The sequence below is a fragment of the Hippocampus comes genome, unplaced genomic scaffold, assembly GCF_001891065.2.
Source record: "Hippocampus comes isolate QL1 unplaced genomic scaffold, H_comes_QL1_v1.1 scaffold109, whole genome shotgun sequence".
In the NCBI taxonomy this organism is placed as follows: Eukaryota; Metazoa; Chordata; class Actinopteri; order Syngnathiformes; family Syngnathidae; genus Hippocampus; species Hippocampus comes.
Window position 1 is genome coordinate 515,153 of NW_017805274.1, and position 17,310 is coordinate 532,462.

Here is a 17,310-nt window from a genome sequence, read left to right on the forward strand (position 1 = left end):
TGGGACAAAAAAAAAACAAAAAAAAAAAAAAAAAGCTCCCACTATGCTAAATCACTTTAGCTCGCATTGACAGCTTGTCCAATACAGTTACACAAACAGCAAAACCATTTTTTTATTTTTTTGTGTGTGTGTGTTTGTGTGTGTGTTTGTTATTCCCCCAGCGGGTGCCTTCAACTCCTCCCAATTTGCCAAGAATACACTTGCTCCATTTTCCCCAGGTGTCATCTCCCGCAGGAACGCCGACGGTGTCCAGCGGCACATTGTTGTTGACCGTTAATTAGCGGCAAGGCCCCGCTGCTCACATACAACCTCCGACCTGTCACCGTTGTTTATTCAACTCATCGCAACCGTCTCGACGCGTTCCAAAACACAAGATAGCCAACGCCCCCCGCAGCAACCCGCCTCCGCCTGTAACCTTCAATTGGACGCCTTGAAAAGCATTTTCGAGTTTATTAATGTATGATCATAACCGGATGCCCGCCTCCGCCGGCCCACCTCCCGTGAAAAGTGACATCCAGTTCAGAATATTAAAGACGGTCCGGCTGGTTTATAGAGGGCCGACGGGGGGGGGGCGCTGATTTGAATCTCGTTTGTTCAGCTGTCCATCCTGATCTGTCAGCATCACAGGATGCAATTTCAGCCCTTCCTTCGTCATCCTCCCCCGTCTCGGAAACAGAAGAGACATTTAGAGGCGCTAGGTGATGGGCGCGAGCAAATTAGCGATCGGCGTTTCAAGCGTTTGGGTTCGCTTCTCGGACGCGGACCGTTTGATTGTGTCGACACACAAAAAAAAAATTATTTTTCTGACACGTTTAATGTTGCAAAAATGAGTCCAGCCACGCTACATTTTTGTTTCATCATCCATATTGTAAAACTGAGTCTCTCAAAGGAACAATTTATCATTTATAAATTATAATATATATTCATAACATTTTATGATCGTAATATTTTGAGTAATTTTTTTGTGGCTGATTATAACTAAAAGACACCAAAAGGAACTGTAATTTAAAAAAATGCTAGTTAGCCATGATAGCTTCCCCGCGCCAAGTAGAGAAAGGTCGACAAGGCGGCGGAAGGCACCGACCCCGTTTGGAGAAGCAAAACGAAGCTTCAAAATACTGTTGGTTGTTCAATTTATTGGAACCATTTTAATCTCCAATGTAATCACGACTAGCCCGCTAATCTTGCTAGCCTTACTTTTAACGAGTTAAAAGGCATCGATTGATCATTTAAAAAAAAAAAAAAAAAAAATTCAATTACTCCTTAGACATTAGGACTGAGCCATCGTAGAAAATTCTATTTTATCATATCCCAAGTACATTCCAAACGGGGGCAGGTTACAAAGGCAAGATGGATGCTTGGATGCGTGTTGCTAATGATGAGCAAAATGGAGGGTCAAGCGGGAGCGGCACGAAGAGTCAACATCGCCTGAGTGGTGGGCGGTGTGTGTGTGAGCTCGTGTGTGTGTGTGTGTGTGTGTGTGTGTGTGTGTGTGTGTGTGTGTGTGTGTGTGTGTGTTTGTGTGTGTGTGTGTGTGTGTTTTCATTTTCTGTCGCCATGCTCGAGTCCTGTTAAGTGTTGACACATGTTGATACCGCACTCCTCCGAGTCAGCTGCGAACGCATCCAAGCTAAGCCACCCGAGTGTTTTAACGCGTCAGGGAAGGAAACGTTCACGGAAGGAAAATGGGCGGGGGGGCAGGGGAGCGGAGGAGACGGGGGCGGGGCCCGGATAAACAAAAGTACAGCGGCGTCGACTGCGGCAGAAGAACAAGGGATAGTGGGGGGGCAGCTGGAGGACACTGCAGCATCTCGCCCCGTCCCCTCTTATCATATCCGAGCGCCACGGGGCGTCTCTCCTTGAAGCGCGTCTTCACCATTGCGGGGCACGGGCCTGATGAATAAAGCAACACGCGTTTGAGTGGAATATGAATGTGACGAGTTTGCAGGTGTCAGGCGGTGTTTCCATCAGGCACGGAACCTTGCGGAAATACCTCGGAGACTGATCATTTTCAAATTTTTGCGAGAAAATTAGATACATGATGCAGGGTCGCGATTGATTGTTCGGAATTCATTCCTCCCTTTGTGGATGATGTGAAATTGTATCGGGCTTGGGGTTTACAAATCTCGGCACTTACCATATTAACTTGCTGGCAAAAAAAAAAAAAAAAATGACGGGGAAAAACGTGCGTGGAAGTGGAGGGGGGTTTACTCACTTTTGTTGCGCGCCGTTTAAAAATGAACAGATGTCGTTTGGGTTATTTTGAGGGGAGAGTAAAAATATTGTGGCAGAGCGTCATTTCATTTCAGACATATCAGTTCAGATGTGCCGGTAAATATAATTGCATGTGGATTCGTGATGGATGGAAATTAAAAAAAAAAAAAAAAAAGATAATATAATATATGACAAGAAGAAAGCTGGGGAGACATCCAGACACGAAAAAGTCTATTTTTGTGTTTGGTTGTTTAGTTTCATGAATGAAACTTTTGATTTGTGTGGGTTGATGCAATGTTCTGCACGGCACGGTGCCATTTACACACACACACACACACACACACACACACACACACACACGCACGCACGCACGCACACGTGGACGCTAAACAGAAAGGAAAACTGCATGCTAAATGGACTTTGTCAAGTCAAGAGAATGTAAGCGGTCTCGTATCGGCAGCCGATTGAAGTCACTTGCTGGCTTTAATTAGTGGCAACGCGGCCTTAACCATGCAGAAAAAGACAGCTGGACACTGAATTTCCTCAAATGAGCGCCCCTGCGCTGTGCTATTTGGAGTCCAGCAATAACTAATAGAAAGTATTCGATAGCCAGGAAGCCCCCCCTCGACATTATGCTAGCATACAATGGCGGCGCCGCGGCAAATCCTCCTTTTATTGATTCGTGTCCGACTTCCTGTCATATTTTAACGTGGCGACAAAGTATAAGGCTGAGGTGGATTCTGTCGTCTCCGTGGGTATTATGAGATTATTTAAGCGCTCGCCCGGCAGCATCACAAGTAAGGCTTACACAGCGGGGCTAAATGAAAAGCGCCGCCATGCGATATTGTTAATTTTGAAAGACCGTCATCATTTATCATTTCCAGCTAACTCAATTAAAACAAAATTATAACAACGGAACACCGCCGTCCGTTGAGGACTTGCATATTTCTAAATACGATTACCACAGACTGAATATTTAATAGCGCCCCATTCTGTAAATAACCGCTTGAGGTCGATTCGGCCGCACGATGCCCGGCTAATTAATCACGGCCATCCTTCAGTCAAGAAGAAACAGAAAACAGCTGCGCCGTGACCGATCGCTACCTGGGCAACCGCGATGTCATTTTTCACGCGACAACAAGTGACAAAATGGCCGCCCCGGGATGGTTAAAAAGAGTTGGATCGTTCTGCTGAATTATATTCCACAAACATTGATCGGAATTCCGTGGTCAAGCTATTGGGGGAGCATTGAACATATTCGACACAAAATTTTGGACTTGACTCGCCCTTTGAAAGCGTTTTTTTACAGCTTTTACAGCTTTTGCGATGGGGTTACATAATAGCGTTGTTCTTTTTCCACCATGCCCTTCCCTGACTTATACAATAAGATGCAGTTCAAACCGCGTGCCCTTTTAAGAGTTCATCCCGTGTTGCTTCTCCGCTGACATATAAGTGTTTTTTTTTTCTCCGAGAAAAAAAGGCCAGTAAATATTTGACCCGCGGCGCTGAACAGGGTCAAAGATGTCAGTTGCTCTGGCCGCCCGTGTCAAAAAGTCACAGTGTGCCAAACAAAATGAAAGTTGTCAAGCGAAGCTGGCCGGAGGGGAGTCTCGCCCGTGGCTTGGACTTAATAAGATTTCGCGACGCCGTGTTCCATCACAGCTGTACGTCGCGGTGTCTCTCGCGCGCTTATTCAATTAGGCCACACAGATGGTCGCCATGACAGCGAGGAAGGTACTCGTTAGGAAATTAACGCCACTGTATTAGTGGCCTCAAACTGTTTTTGGCACGTCAACATCTTGGCTGCTTGTTTTTTGACGAGGTGGGCAGCACGTTTGCTTTGTACATTAATGGCGCGCGTGAAGAATTGAAGCATAAAAGGGCTGCCGAAAATAGCGGGGGGGGGGGGGGCAGGGAAAAAAAAACACGCTAATCCTCCTGTCAGTTTGTCATTTTTCTTTTTATTTCCACTTTACATTTATGTTTATTCTATCGTCGAGCATCCGTTCACACTTTGTTCTAATTGGACGTATTGTTAGGCGCGTTCACCTCCCCGCGTCGCGCGTTTACAAGCTATTAAATCCTGCGTGACGGTTTTAAGGTAATGCATGGAAAAATAGTCGGCTATTTGTTTGTGTCGTTGCCAGTGCCGTGACCAATCTGCGCCCTTGTGCCTCTCGCCGTCGAGCCTCGTGGCCGCATTGTGCAGTCATGTGATGACGGGCTATTGTGCGAGACAAAGTGATGCAATTTACCTTGGGGAGGTTATGTCACACCTGCCAATATTAGTTTGGAAAATTGGAACTCGGGCCGTGGCGGCGCAGCGGGCTAGCGGTTAGCACGTCCGCCTCACTCACTCACTCGTTTGGATTGGATTAAAGGTGAAAAGGTTAGCAAAAATGCTTTCTGCGAACAATAAAGCATTTGTTTTTGAACAATAGCCTTAGAAAATACATATACGCTATCTTAGATATTTAAACGCCCTTTCAAACCGCCAAAAGCATAATGCTATGTTTGCGATCATGCCCGCTAGCAAGAGGCTGTGAGCTTACACAGTAAGCTAGTGACTAGCGCACAAGTGAGTAACATTTCCTGCTGCTTGGCAAGCCTCTGTCCCAAATCACCAGTTGAGAATCACTGTTCTCATTTTCTATTTTTGATTCGCCTAAAATTAAAATATATATGTTTTTTTAAAAAAAAAAAAAAAAAAAAAAAGCAAAACAAGCAATCACTTTATTTGTGATTTTCCTTTTCCCGCGGAAAATAAAAAGAACGAATGCTTAGGTGTGGCTGACGGGCTTCACTGGATGTTCTGGTTTACTCCGCGATGGTGATGTAGTCTAGCAACCGCTGCATTTTTCAGCACAAATATGCCGCGTCTCCATTCGAACAGAACAACTACCGAAAACTGGGCTTTGAGAGCCGGGCGAAGTCCCCGGCGACTAGTGTTTCTCTTTGAGCCTGCCGACTGTCATAGGTTACATACAGATTAACCGATGCGGCTTCTCCGCCAGTTCTCACCAAGAGGCCCTTTGAAGAGCTCGGCCTCGACGAGGATCTTGACCTTTTCCTCAGCCGCCTCAAGCTGTCCGTCAGCACAGCCAGCCACTCAGGCCGAGGGCATGTTCTCTGCTGGCTTTGTGTGTGTTTTTTTTTTGTTTGTTTGTTTTGTTCTTTGTTTTTTTTTTTGTTTTGTTTTTTTTTAATTTATTTTTTTATGTGGGATGGCAGGCTCCCCCCGCCCACCCCCGACTGGAACACTGCAGACCTTCAATGCTTCACATGTATTTGGAATGACCTGCTCGCAGGTGTCCTGGTGGATTCCTGTGTTCATCCATCCATTTTGTATCTCGGCCAATTATCTCTGTACCCTCACTCGGGCACACGGTAATGAGAAGCCTATCAAAAATTCTGTCTTTGCAAAAATAAGTAGAGCGTAGACCCCCCACCCCCTGGTCGTGCAATTCTAATTGGGATCAGCACCAAATTGCTCACCTTTATCAATACGCTCCTTTTGTGCTTTGCTCCAAATCCAATAATCAACATCCTGCACAAACAAACAAACAAAGGAATGGAAAAAAAACGAAACAAACCACTTGAGGTGATATCTTGTAAAACACAGCATTATGCTTGTTTAAAAGGCAGGGTGTTTGGAGTCCTAGTAGTAGTATTGCAGCAAACACCCAAAGGGGTCCTCAACTGCGGGGGGCACCCATGTGAGAATGGTTATCGTGTCCATGGTGATGAGGATTGCAGCTAGATGGTGGCTAATTGTTGGCCAACCCAAGTCGAAAAAAATAAACAAATAAAGAACTGCGCAGTGCGGTTGTGCCTCCATATAGTAAAAGCATGGGTTTCATTTTCACTTGTGGAGGCAGCACTTCATCCCCAAACTGCGCTTGCCATTTTGTGTGTCGATCCGTGCATCGAGTAAATCAGACGGAAAAGACGCCAGCTTCCCCAAGACCTCAATGAGGAAGTCAATGGGTTTGGTGGAAAATGGATGGGTTGCAGAATGAAGTGCTGCCTCCATGAGTGAAAAAGGAGGCAGACCTCCCCCACACACGCACACTCTGAGCTCATCTTACACAAATAGAAATCACGAGCATCGATTCGATTCCTAGCTCATCACCTGATCGCCATGGTGACGAAAGCAGTTCTCACATTGGTTTCGGCAGGGGGTGGGGGGGGGAGCTTCCTCATCACACAATCAAAAAGAAGGCACATTTTTTTTTCCTCACTTTGTCGATTAAAAAAAAAAAAAAGTAGAAATCAGAGTCGTTTGCCACCGCTCGCATTCCAAGATCAGTCGTTTTCATCCCTCAACACTGGAGCCCGTTTCTCTTGTGGCTTAATTCCACGAGCAGTTTTTTGGCTCGGAGATGAAAGCCGCAATGCTCGGTCCCAACAGTGTTCCCGTGCCTCCATCAATCAATGTGAGTGGAAATATTTCATGCAAATTTAAGAGCCGAACATAATTACCCGCAATGTATACTACCGGGACACTAAACTGCGCAGTGGGGGGATTTTAGTCTTCCAATACAACAGGAATCAAGGGGACCTTTTTTTTTTTTTTAAACCAAAGGAAAAGTTCACGTCTCATTCGTCTAAAAATTGTGGTCCTGACTTGCCAAAATCTTTGTTCTTTACTGCAATGTTCGACTTTGGCATGTTCAGTAAATACCCGTAATTGTCTCTCCTTTTTTTTTTTTTTAATAAGCAAAATTTATCTCACAAACGCCAGCTAAGTGGAATAAAAATGATCTGGGGCCCTTTATTTCGTTGGTCATGGACTAGAAATGAAACATATTTGATCGCATTCCCCGAGACGCGCTTCTGCAACGGCGCGCGCTCCTGGCCGACAAATGATGCAACCGCACGAGGATGATGCGTACAGGGTCTTCGTGCCGCCGCAGCGCCTAATGAGCGCCGGGCAAACAATGCTGAATAACAACAGACGGCGTAATGTTTAATGGGGGAGAATTTAAAGGCGGCCGTGTCGCGGCTTTGTTTACGATAATGCGCGTCCAACTTTGCCCGTTCATTCATTTTTCATAAGGCATCAATCTGTTGATGTCTTCTTTCCAATCACGGCTTTGTGTTTGCTTTGCATTTCCGCTGACCGAGGCTTTGTTTGCGGATACTTTCCAAGATGTATTTGCAAGCGACTGTCGTTGGAAAGGCTCAGTGAAATTTCAAGTAAATGAGTCCTCAAGTACTTTTGACGCTGATTTAATTTTTTTTAAAAAATGCATTTGCTTATTTTACCGAGCGGGGGGAAAATGTGAGGGCATTAGCACGGAATTAGCATGTATTTCGAAAAATTGACTTGCATCTGTCATGTAACCTTTTCATGCACCCCATAACCTTCAAAAGGGTTAAAAAAAATCATAAAAACATGTTGGCCTGATAAGTTAGCAGGTAAAATGCATGCTCACTGTTTGAATAGCAAGACTCAAATGACCCTGCAAAAAAATGACTACCGCCTTCATGTATCTATTTTCTTTTGGGCCTGTGATGCCTGAAATTGAACCGCGGCAATTGTGTTCAGCCATTCTTGCACAATGTCGGTAATTCACGCCGCGTCAGAATCAGTTTTTTTTTTTAATGACCCGAACAGAGTGTAAGGCAGTCATCACCAACGAGACAAAAATTGAACAGTCTTGCAACAGGAAAAAAAAAATAATAATAAGATGATTGTGCCGATTCTGCATAAATATTGGGTCGCTATCAACCTTGTCCTAAATTGTACCACAACGTGAAAAAAAAAAAAAAATCTGCTTTCTGTCTCATGTCCAGTGGTGAGTCAAAACCTGGTGACGGACAACGTGTCGGTGGTGGAGGGCGAGACGGCCATCATCAGTTGTCGTGTGAAGGACAACGACGACTCGGTCATCCAGCTGCTCAACCCCAACCGACAGACCATTTACTTCAGAGACATGAGGCGTAAGTGACACTTTGACTTTCCTCATCTCTTGTTTGTTTTTGTTTTTTTTTGGGGGGGGGGGTTACTTTGTCGGCAGGCACACCGCTGACAAACGTTTCTGGAGTTTTCTCATTTAAAGCTGTCACCGCAGTGGCCAATTTGGATTTTTTTAATTACACTGCAAAAACACAATTTGCTAAGTGAGTTCAGTGTGAGGCAAAACAAACTTTAAGCATCTGATTGGACCCTTGTTGTGTTTGCTTCCACATTTGGGTTTCTGATTAAGAGTCGCTTGTTTGCTCTCATTAACGTTATGGACAGAGAAGGATTAGGACGTGCGACCATTACACTGACGGGAAGGCGTTTTAAACGCCTTCCATTCTTCTGGGAAGTCTCTCTCGTGATTTTGATGTGTGTCTGGGACAGAATGAAAGGTTTTGACCAAAATGCGTCAATTAAGTTGGACCAGTTAGGTGGTGTCACAGTTTTATCCGTATCATTTTCAAATGTCGTATTTTCGTAGCAGTACTTGAGATCGGGGGTGGACGAGTCCTGATGCCAGGTAGCAGTGAGCAGATGGCCTTATTTAAAGTATCGGGTAAACATGGAGGCTGCCGATATCAGCCAGCGATACTTAAAGGCCAAAAAAAACGGGCATCGACTAAGTCCTCCTCAGCAGTAGTTGCCGCTGTATTACGGCAGTTTGGCACATCGGTGAGTCATCATTTGTGCCAGAAAGAAAAGTCTTTGCTCACAATTTTTCAGCATTGTGTGAAATGAAATCTTATATATCAAAAGTACAAGCGGTATCGGCACTCGGTATCGTTGAGTACTTCAAACCAAAATGACCTATTTCCTGTGTCTTTTCAAGCGCCGTTTTTTTTTTTTTTTTTTTTAAAGGCTTTTTTTGTGGGTCAAATCATGATAGGCGTGCCGACCAAAATTTATGTTGCAAAGGCAAATGTGATTCCTGGGCTGAAGTTCCACCAAATGCTCAAGGGGTACCACCAAGCTTAATTTTACTGGACATGCTAGCGCCATGGACAAAACCTTTTCAGCAGGAAGAACATGAATGCCAAATGTGGTGAGTACTCAATTCCGGGAAAGCTCTAAAAAAAAGTACAATTTCTCATCTTCTACAAGCATGCATTTCCACTCAAAAGGTGTTTCTCAAGGTGTTTCTTCATACAGCCCCCCGAGTAGTTGCACCTTTTAAAATGTCGACGTTAAAAGAGATGAGCCAGGGGGTGACAGAAAAATGAATACAAACGCATCATGCGAGCCTGAAGCACTGCAGAGGCAACCGTTACATCGTCGCGGTCGCTTTAATTAAAATGCTCTCATCTTACTTTCACTTGCAGGGAGCTGCATTAAGTTTGACCCACATGTCTGCAGCGGCATTAACGGCAGAATGAGGTTAATACAATCCACCAAACAAGTTTTCTGCGGCGGGCAGCGGTGTCAGTCGTAATAGGGGCGGCTCATATCCCTGAACATTTAACGACCTGTTCTGTTTATTCTTATCCTGCCCAATTATGGTGTCACCGCTCTTATTAGCGCTGATCAGCTCGACACACGGGGCTCGCTCGCCTTTGCTTTGCTTTAATTGATTGTTTTTTTTTTTGTTCCGTTTTTTTTTTTTTGTTGTTGTTTTTGGGTTTTTTTTCACTGTGCATTTAACGCAAGCAGTGATATGAGGATGAAGTCATGCACGGACAGACAACCTTCCTTTTTAATCAAAATAAGCAGATTTCAACTCATTTTGTATGTTTTGAAATGCTATGAGTCGGGAAGTGTGTTTAAAAACCACACAGTGCCAATTTAAGGCAAGCTCGTGAAACTATTTGTAATTACGTAGTAATAGCAGTATAATAATTAAATTAATCTCAATAGGTTGAGCTGGTGAGTTTATCTTATACATGGCTTTAGAAGCTGTCATATGATTAATAGTATCACTGTAAAAAAATATGGCCAACTGTTGAGATGACATACTAATTAATATAAGGGTGCAACATTCAAGGTATTCTGATAATTTGGGATTTTTTATTGTTTTTTAACGATCTAAGTATTAACTTACTACACACCGATCATATTTAGGAAGTGACATGAACGGTAACTGCCTCACTCTCAAGCTGCAAAAAATAAAATTTACAAAACAGTGTGGCTCAACCTCTGGCTCGCGAGCATCATGGCTCGCCATACGCCTTTGGCAGAACATCAAACTTGAAACGCCGTCACATAAATGTGAATCGCACACCATGGGATAAAAAGGCAACTTGCAGCAGCCATCCAGGCCCTTCAGAAGGAGCCAAAGCAATAACAAATGCCTCTGGCTGTGTTTTGATAGCGCAGTAATCCAGACTGCTCCAGCCGTTACTGCTTCATCATTCATTTCAAGACCACGTATTGATGGTTCACTGTTCTCACTAGAAATCTGCATGCATATTTTAGTTAGCCCTAATTTAGTGAGTTTGTTTTCCGCAATGACTTTGAAACTGTAATAGTCAAAGAAAAAAAAAGTCTCGTAATAACACACTAATAACATAGTAACAGCCTGGAAGAGCATTCAGCACACAGTTAAAACGAGTACAGTTCAAACCAACAGTAGAGAGACGTAAAATCACTGGCCAACTAAAATGTATCCACAATAACCAAGACATTACAATCCAAGACAAGCCTGAGAATCCTAATAAGATAATTATGTTGCATGTTCCTGGAAAATTGATTACTTTTTCTTATACAAATCTGTAAATTGACTTGTTTCCTTGATTGAATTTGCCGACCGTAGCCTGAAGCTTAATTTTTTCCAAACCCTGATTGAATTTCACTACTATCCACATGAGAACAGAATTACTTTCCTCCTTTGCATCAAAAACAAGTAAACATTTTTTTTTTAATTTACAAGAACAACCCATCTTTTCTTGACCATAAAGGATGGCAAGAGCCCCGCTAAAAAGACAGAAAAGAGCATTTAATGGCCGGCGGGAGAGGTTGCTGGGAGCTCGGTGGTAAGAAGGTAATTAGCCCCGCCCACACTCTCGCTAGCCCTCTCTTGACAGCCCACAATAAAACTCTGATGCGCTCCTCTCAAAAGTAGTGGCAGCCGCTAATCACAATTGATTGAGGCCACTTCGACTCCTCTCGGCGGCACACCCGAGCAAACGCTCGCCGACTGAACGAGTTTAATGTCGGCCCTCGACAAAAAAGAAAAAAAAGAGGCGTATCGATCCCACTGTCCCGATATATTTTCATACTGGTCCAGTCGTCTATGATTTGACCGTTACTGTCAGCCACATTTCAGCGCACGGGGTGATAACTGACCTATTTTAGGAACCAGCATGACAGCTCCGCCACCTTTTGCCGTGATGAAGTGCGTTTGCGGGAAATGAGAGCACTCTGTCACCCGCCGCTTTATGGGCAATCAATTTCCTATTTACAATTGCGCTGACGTGCAATGTGAGATGGAGTCGGATGCCGGGAAGCGGGCTCGTTTCTGTTCACAGGTACGCCGTGGTCACGTGTTTGCGGCGTGGTTCTTGGGATTTGGATGCTGTAAAACGGGAACCGTGTCACGTAAAAGGCTGCAAAGCCGTGAAAACGTCGGCGTCGATTGAGCGCCGGATGAATCGTGACGGACGACGTGGCGCTCACATTGTCCGTTGATATTCGTTTTTGTTTTGAAATGCATCTAATCGCCGAATGACCGACTTTTGGGGGGGGGGGGGGATGTTTTTGTATGTGCCGTCCTTCATCGTCATGAAAGCAAAACCGATGAAACAAATTGAAGCCTTCAAGAGTTTGGACAGACGTCTCTTATCAAAACAGAACAACCGCTGTCTATTTTGTCCTTCTTATTTTAAAAGGAGGAGGGCAAAAAATAGCACAGAACTAAAGGTCGCCCTAGGTTTTTTTTTTTTTTTTCGGTCCCAAATCCGCAAAGGAGGAGTGATGTGTGACGCAGTGTGCACTGACACATCCGTAATAGAAATGTCCGCCGCGCCGCCTGGCGCTCTCACCTTCCGTGTCAAAGCGCGGCGTCCCCGCGAACCCCGTTGCGGCCGACGTCGCCGTGTCCTTGGATGGCTTTGGCTTGTCCTCCTAATCCTCACACTTGCTGGCTTCAAGTGTCAACGTTGTCCAAATAAGACAGCTTTTATGTATCGTAGCACAATGCCTCATTTAGAAGTGACACATAAGAGGATTAGCGCGGGGGGGGGGCTTGGGGAAATGGATGCCATGTGATTGGACAGAGTTGTTTTTTTTTTGTTTTTGTTTTTTTTTTTTACATGATTAAAACTGCTGTTATATTTGTTGTTTATGAAATGTAACGAACAGATCTCATAGTGTACATAACTCCATTGCTTACACTATCATTGCAAATACTGCGGTACCTTGACTTGTGAGGGGTTTTTTTTGTTTGTTTTTTTGTTTTTTTTTGCGATGGCTCGGCCGAGCTTTTGTCTTAAATTGTGAGTCCCAGTTGAAGTTGACTGTAAAAGTAAATATAAAACCTAGAATTGAGCATTGTGTAAAGCACATAACTGTCCGCTAGCTTGATGCTAATGCAGAACCCATTAGACAGGCTAACAAAACGAGCATTGCAATTATAAGCCTTTAAACAAATCATATTTGAACACAAACGGAAGCAAAACAGAGAGAGAGAGAGAGAGAGAGAGAGAGAGAGAGAGAGAGAGAGAGAGAGAGCATACAAAAATACCCAATGGCATATATTCTTTATCCTTTGCAAGAAAAAAAAAGGATAAAGAAATATGATGAGGTAGTATTGCAACACAACTGCATTTTATCATCAAATTCACCCGTTTATCAAACTTTCGAGGTCTGGAACTCACTCAGTCGCACCACCAACAAACTTATGAAAAAAAAAAAAAAAGATTGGTTTATTCAAATCAAGTTGCACCGACTAGCAGAACATTCGGTGGATGAAAAAAGGAATGTCAAGGTTTAGCAATAAACCAACTGAAAAGTGTTTTCACATATAACTTGGGATTTCAATTGTACTCTCTCCTAAAAATTATTTTTCAAACCTCCAAAAATGATCATCTATAACCTTCAATCTTTTGCTGATGAAAGTGTCCCCCCCCCCCCCCCCCCCCCCCCCCCCCCATGCCCGCATCTCCAGTGAAGCTCTTGTAAACATTCAATCAGTTGCTTGTATAAACGGCAATCGGCACTACTAGTGAATCTGGCAACACGTTTAATTGAATTAAAGCATGCAGATTAGAGGCTAATGAATGCTAACAAGGCCTTTGAATGAGAAGAGCTTGTCAAGGCTGCGAAAGAGTCAGGACTTGGGAAGTCATTTTGGCGACGGCCAAATTGGATATGTTGCAGTTTAATTCTGAAATGTTTATTTAATTTATTTTTTTGTGTGTGTGACCCAAGATTTGTGAACCCCAAAAATTAGCTCGATAGACTTTATTTATTTATTTATTTATTTGAAAATGCAGTCTATGAAGCTAATTTCACATCACCATTGATAAAGTGTTGGGCACGTCAATCATGAGTAGTGCCACAAAAAATAAAAACAAATCTCAAAAAACATTGACATTTTTTTAAATGAAGCGCACATTTTAGGGTAAAATTTTAAATTGGCCAGCACCATCACAACTAGGGTTTGGGGAAAATTCTGGCTCCAAAGTTAGTTCCTCTCAATAACATGAAATTTGGTGGTCACGTCTATCATGACGAGAGCCACGAAAATTCTCAAAATTCTAAACTGGAAAAGACACACAAAGTCTCCCATTTTAGGTAATATTTTTGTGACACCCTTCTCTTGTAAAATTTTCTTGGTAACATCTCATGCCAAGTTTTGGGAAAATTCGACCCTTCAAATAATAGCAGAAAGTTTGGTGGGCATGTCTGTCATGAGTCGAGCCACAAAAAAACAAAACAAAAAAAAAACATTGAAACCTCCCATTTTGGTTTGGAGTGAACATTTTAAGATACGATTTTGAAAAGTTGAATGCCCAGTCTCAGAAATATTGAACTCAACCGACTCCGCTCCACTCAAGCTTGCTGCCGCTTAAATTCGCATCGTTTTGAAACTCGCGAATGTTTCGACCAAGCGCCTCATCTCTCTCCAGCCTCCACTCAAAATGCGTGCGCTATTCTCCTTTAATGATGCACCAAATCAATTTTGGTGATTAATATTCCAGCATCCCCTTGTTTGCCTCCAGTCTTCTTCTTTTTTTTTTAGGGCACATGAACAGCAACGGTTTTTTTGATATCATCCCGTGTTATTTATTTATTTATGTATTTATTTATGTTTAAAAATATTTTTCCTTCAGCCAGAGAACTTTTTATCATTTCTTTCATCCATACATTTTCTTGGTGTGTGCCCACTGGACTGCAAATGAATTCTTTTGGAAATATTTTGACTCCCAGTTCATCAGTCCAAGAATAATCGCTCGGCGTTCTGGAGGTGATGTTTTTTTAATAGTTTTTTTTTTTTATTTATTTTTTAACCTTGTAAACAAAACAGCACTCTGTCACGTTGTACTTTATAAAGAAAAAAAACATATATCATTGGGGCTCCTGTTGAAATTTTACTCGCTTGCCATTAGCAGCCACCCTAAAAGGAAGTTATTATCTCCGGGTCAGTTAAGGATATCAAAATATTTGAATTTATATTAAATTAGAAAAAAAAGGAATAAAAGTTATTTCACAGAGCCGTAGGCACAGCGGAGTCTGCTGAAGTCATTAAGTGAAAAGCATGCGACACCAGCGTATTAAAACGGTGACTGTAGTCGGGCTTATCAGTGCAATTAAGTCAAAGTGAGAGATCCCATTACAAAAAATATATATATTAAATAACGACCAATCTTCCGATACGCAGGGATTAATGAACATTTGTAACCGAAAAAAAAAGTTCCTATTAAATACTTCTTTTACAATGGGACTCAGACTTACGAGTTTAATTTGTTTCATGGCCAAGTTCGTGTTTTAGTTTACTTGTCCGGTGGTGCCTTGACATACGAGTGACATGAGAGTACTAATTGGCTCGAATTTCTTCATCCTCTGGAAAGAACCACTCGTTTTAGTGCCGTACTGATGAGCTAGAAGAGAAGAATGGAGACATGTCAATGAACATTCTATCCTGCCGTCTGCATCATGCTGCCCCCAGGTGGCCAAGGCGGGCACACCAGAACGAGCAGCAGTCGCCATATATCATGACGGCATATTTTTACAAAGTGAAAATATTATCGAGTGCTTTTTTCCCTCATTTAAATAAACCTAACATTTTTGTTGTTTTGGAACCGATTAATGGCTATTGCATGCAAGAAAAATGATTTGAGGTGAAATGCCATTAGTCCCTTCCAGTCCCACCCAAAAACAAGCGCTCGATTGTGATTTCTAAATGTATAACCACAATCTATGGGAATGTCCGAAAAACTAACTCACATATGCACCGTTGTCCTCAACTCAGCTCAACTTTATTTGCCAAAACAAAAAAGTTCCACAAGCAGCCAGAATCTGACTTATGTGCTCCCTCTTACGCGTTCCAGTTGAGAACCACGCAAACGACCCTTAACGCCAAAAACCCAAATGTCAAGGCGCCACTGCACTACTTTTATTCCTCACAGCGGTGCAACTCTCCCAATGTGCTCTCTGTCCCCGTCCTCCTCAGCGCTAAAAGACGCTCGCTTCCAGCTGGTCAACTTCTCCGACAACGAGCTGCGGGTGTCGCTGTCCAACGTGTCGCTGTCGGACGAGGGCCGCTACGTTTGCCAACTGTACACGGACCCGCCGCAGGAGGCCTACGCCGACATCACCGTGCTGGGTAAGATCGCCCACGCCGCGCGCCGCGCGCTCCTTTGCATACTGGTTGATTGACAGCCACATTTGGCGGCATGGGGAGCATCTGGAGACTTGTTTTCGCTGGCAGTATTAAGGTAAGAAAATCTCTGATACAAGAGCTTAGACCAGAAAAAAAGAAAAAAAAGTCTCCCTTTGCCAGGATGCAGTAGTAGTAGTTTGATTGACAGTGTCGGAGAGGTCAGAACTTTGCAATTTGTTCATTATTTTAGTTGAGGTAAACCTACGCTGCATCAATGCGTGTTTTTGACAGAGGGGCTGGAAAATTGGAACTTTTCCCACTTTTTCCAGCCGTTGGTGAGCAACAAAATTCAAATGGGCTCCCTTAGTGACATAAAAGTCGCTTTCATTCGCACGCTGTTGCTCACCAAAACAGCAGCACCGAGGAGGCACAATCAAACTTCGAGACTGGCTGCATGTTCGTAAATTAGATCCATCCATTAAATATGAGCTTATGTCAAGACGCAATCTTTTCCGGTGCTCGAGATAACCCCGCCTTTTTTCTTTTTTTGCCCTGATGTAGTGCCTCCAGGGAGCCCCCTCATCGACGCCCGCGACGAGGTCCTGAGCGAGGGCAACGAAACAGAGATGACCTGCACCGCCATGAGCAGTAAGCCCGCCGCCACCATCAGATGGATGAAGGGCGATAAGGAGCTTCCAGGTTAGTGTGCGTGCGTGCGTGCGTGTGTGCGACGGACTCTCGTATTGTTCGCTCGTAGCAAGAATCCTTTTTCAAATTGCATTCTAGATCACAATTTATGTGTTTGGCTGACATTTCAAAGGGGTTTTTTTTTCCCTTCTTTTTTTTTTTTTTTTTTTTTTTTTTTTTTTTTTTTTTTTTTTTTTTTTTTTTTTTTTTTTTTTTTTTTTTTTTTTTTTTGGTTGTAAATGTCAAAGCAGTAAACGGACTCGAGGGATCAAAGTGGTTCAAACAGTGCGTGGGTCACTTTTGAGCTCCGTTTAGATGTCGCTGTCAGTTCGTCAAAATGTACAACAAAACAGATTTCAGCGCATGGTGGTCTCCGCTCGAATACGCGGAACAAAAATATCGACATGAAAAGGCCTCCTTTCTCTTCAGTGTTGTTCACAAATCGGTCTATATCGGTGTTGGTGAAAATTGTGAAGTAATTGCAATTTATTTTCCTGTAATATTGCGATTTACAATACGAAGATTTTTTTTTTTTCAAGGTAATTAATTGTTCTGCCCTCCCCCCTAATTGTACACCCTGTACAGTTGGAAATGTACTCTGTGCGCCGCTTCCTTGTGTTGGATGCCCCCCGCGGGGCCCGTTGGCTGGGTGACAGCGAGCCCAGCCCGGGCGTCTTTCAAAGCA

General features: G+C 43.4%; 1 protein-coding gene across 4 annotated transcripts in view; it reads left to right on the forward strand.

Annotated features, from left to right (window-relative positions):
- The window catches only part of cadm1a (cell adhesion molecule 1a), a 226,440-nt gene that overhangs the window by 172,491 nt on the left and 36,639 nt on the right, over positions 1-17,310 (forward strand). For all 4 annotated transcript variants that reach the window (XM_019869641.1, XM_019869642.1, XM_019869643.1 and 1 more), the window contains exons 3-5: positions 8,014-8,160; positions 15,789-15,941; positions 16,500-16,637. In XM_019869641.1, the coding sequence (XP_019725200.1) occupies positions 8,014-8,160; positions 15,789-15,941; positions 16,500-16,637 (438 nt within the window). The remainder of the gene's footprint in view (positions 1-8,013; positions 8,161-15,788; positions 15,942-16,499; positions 16,638-17,310) is intronic.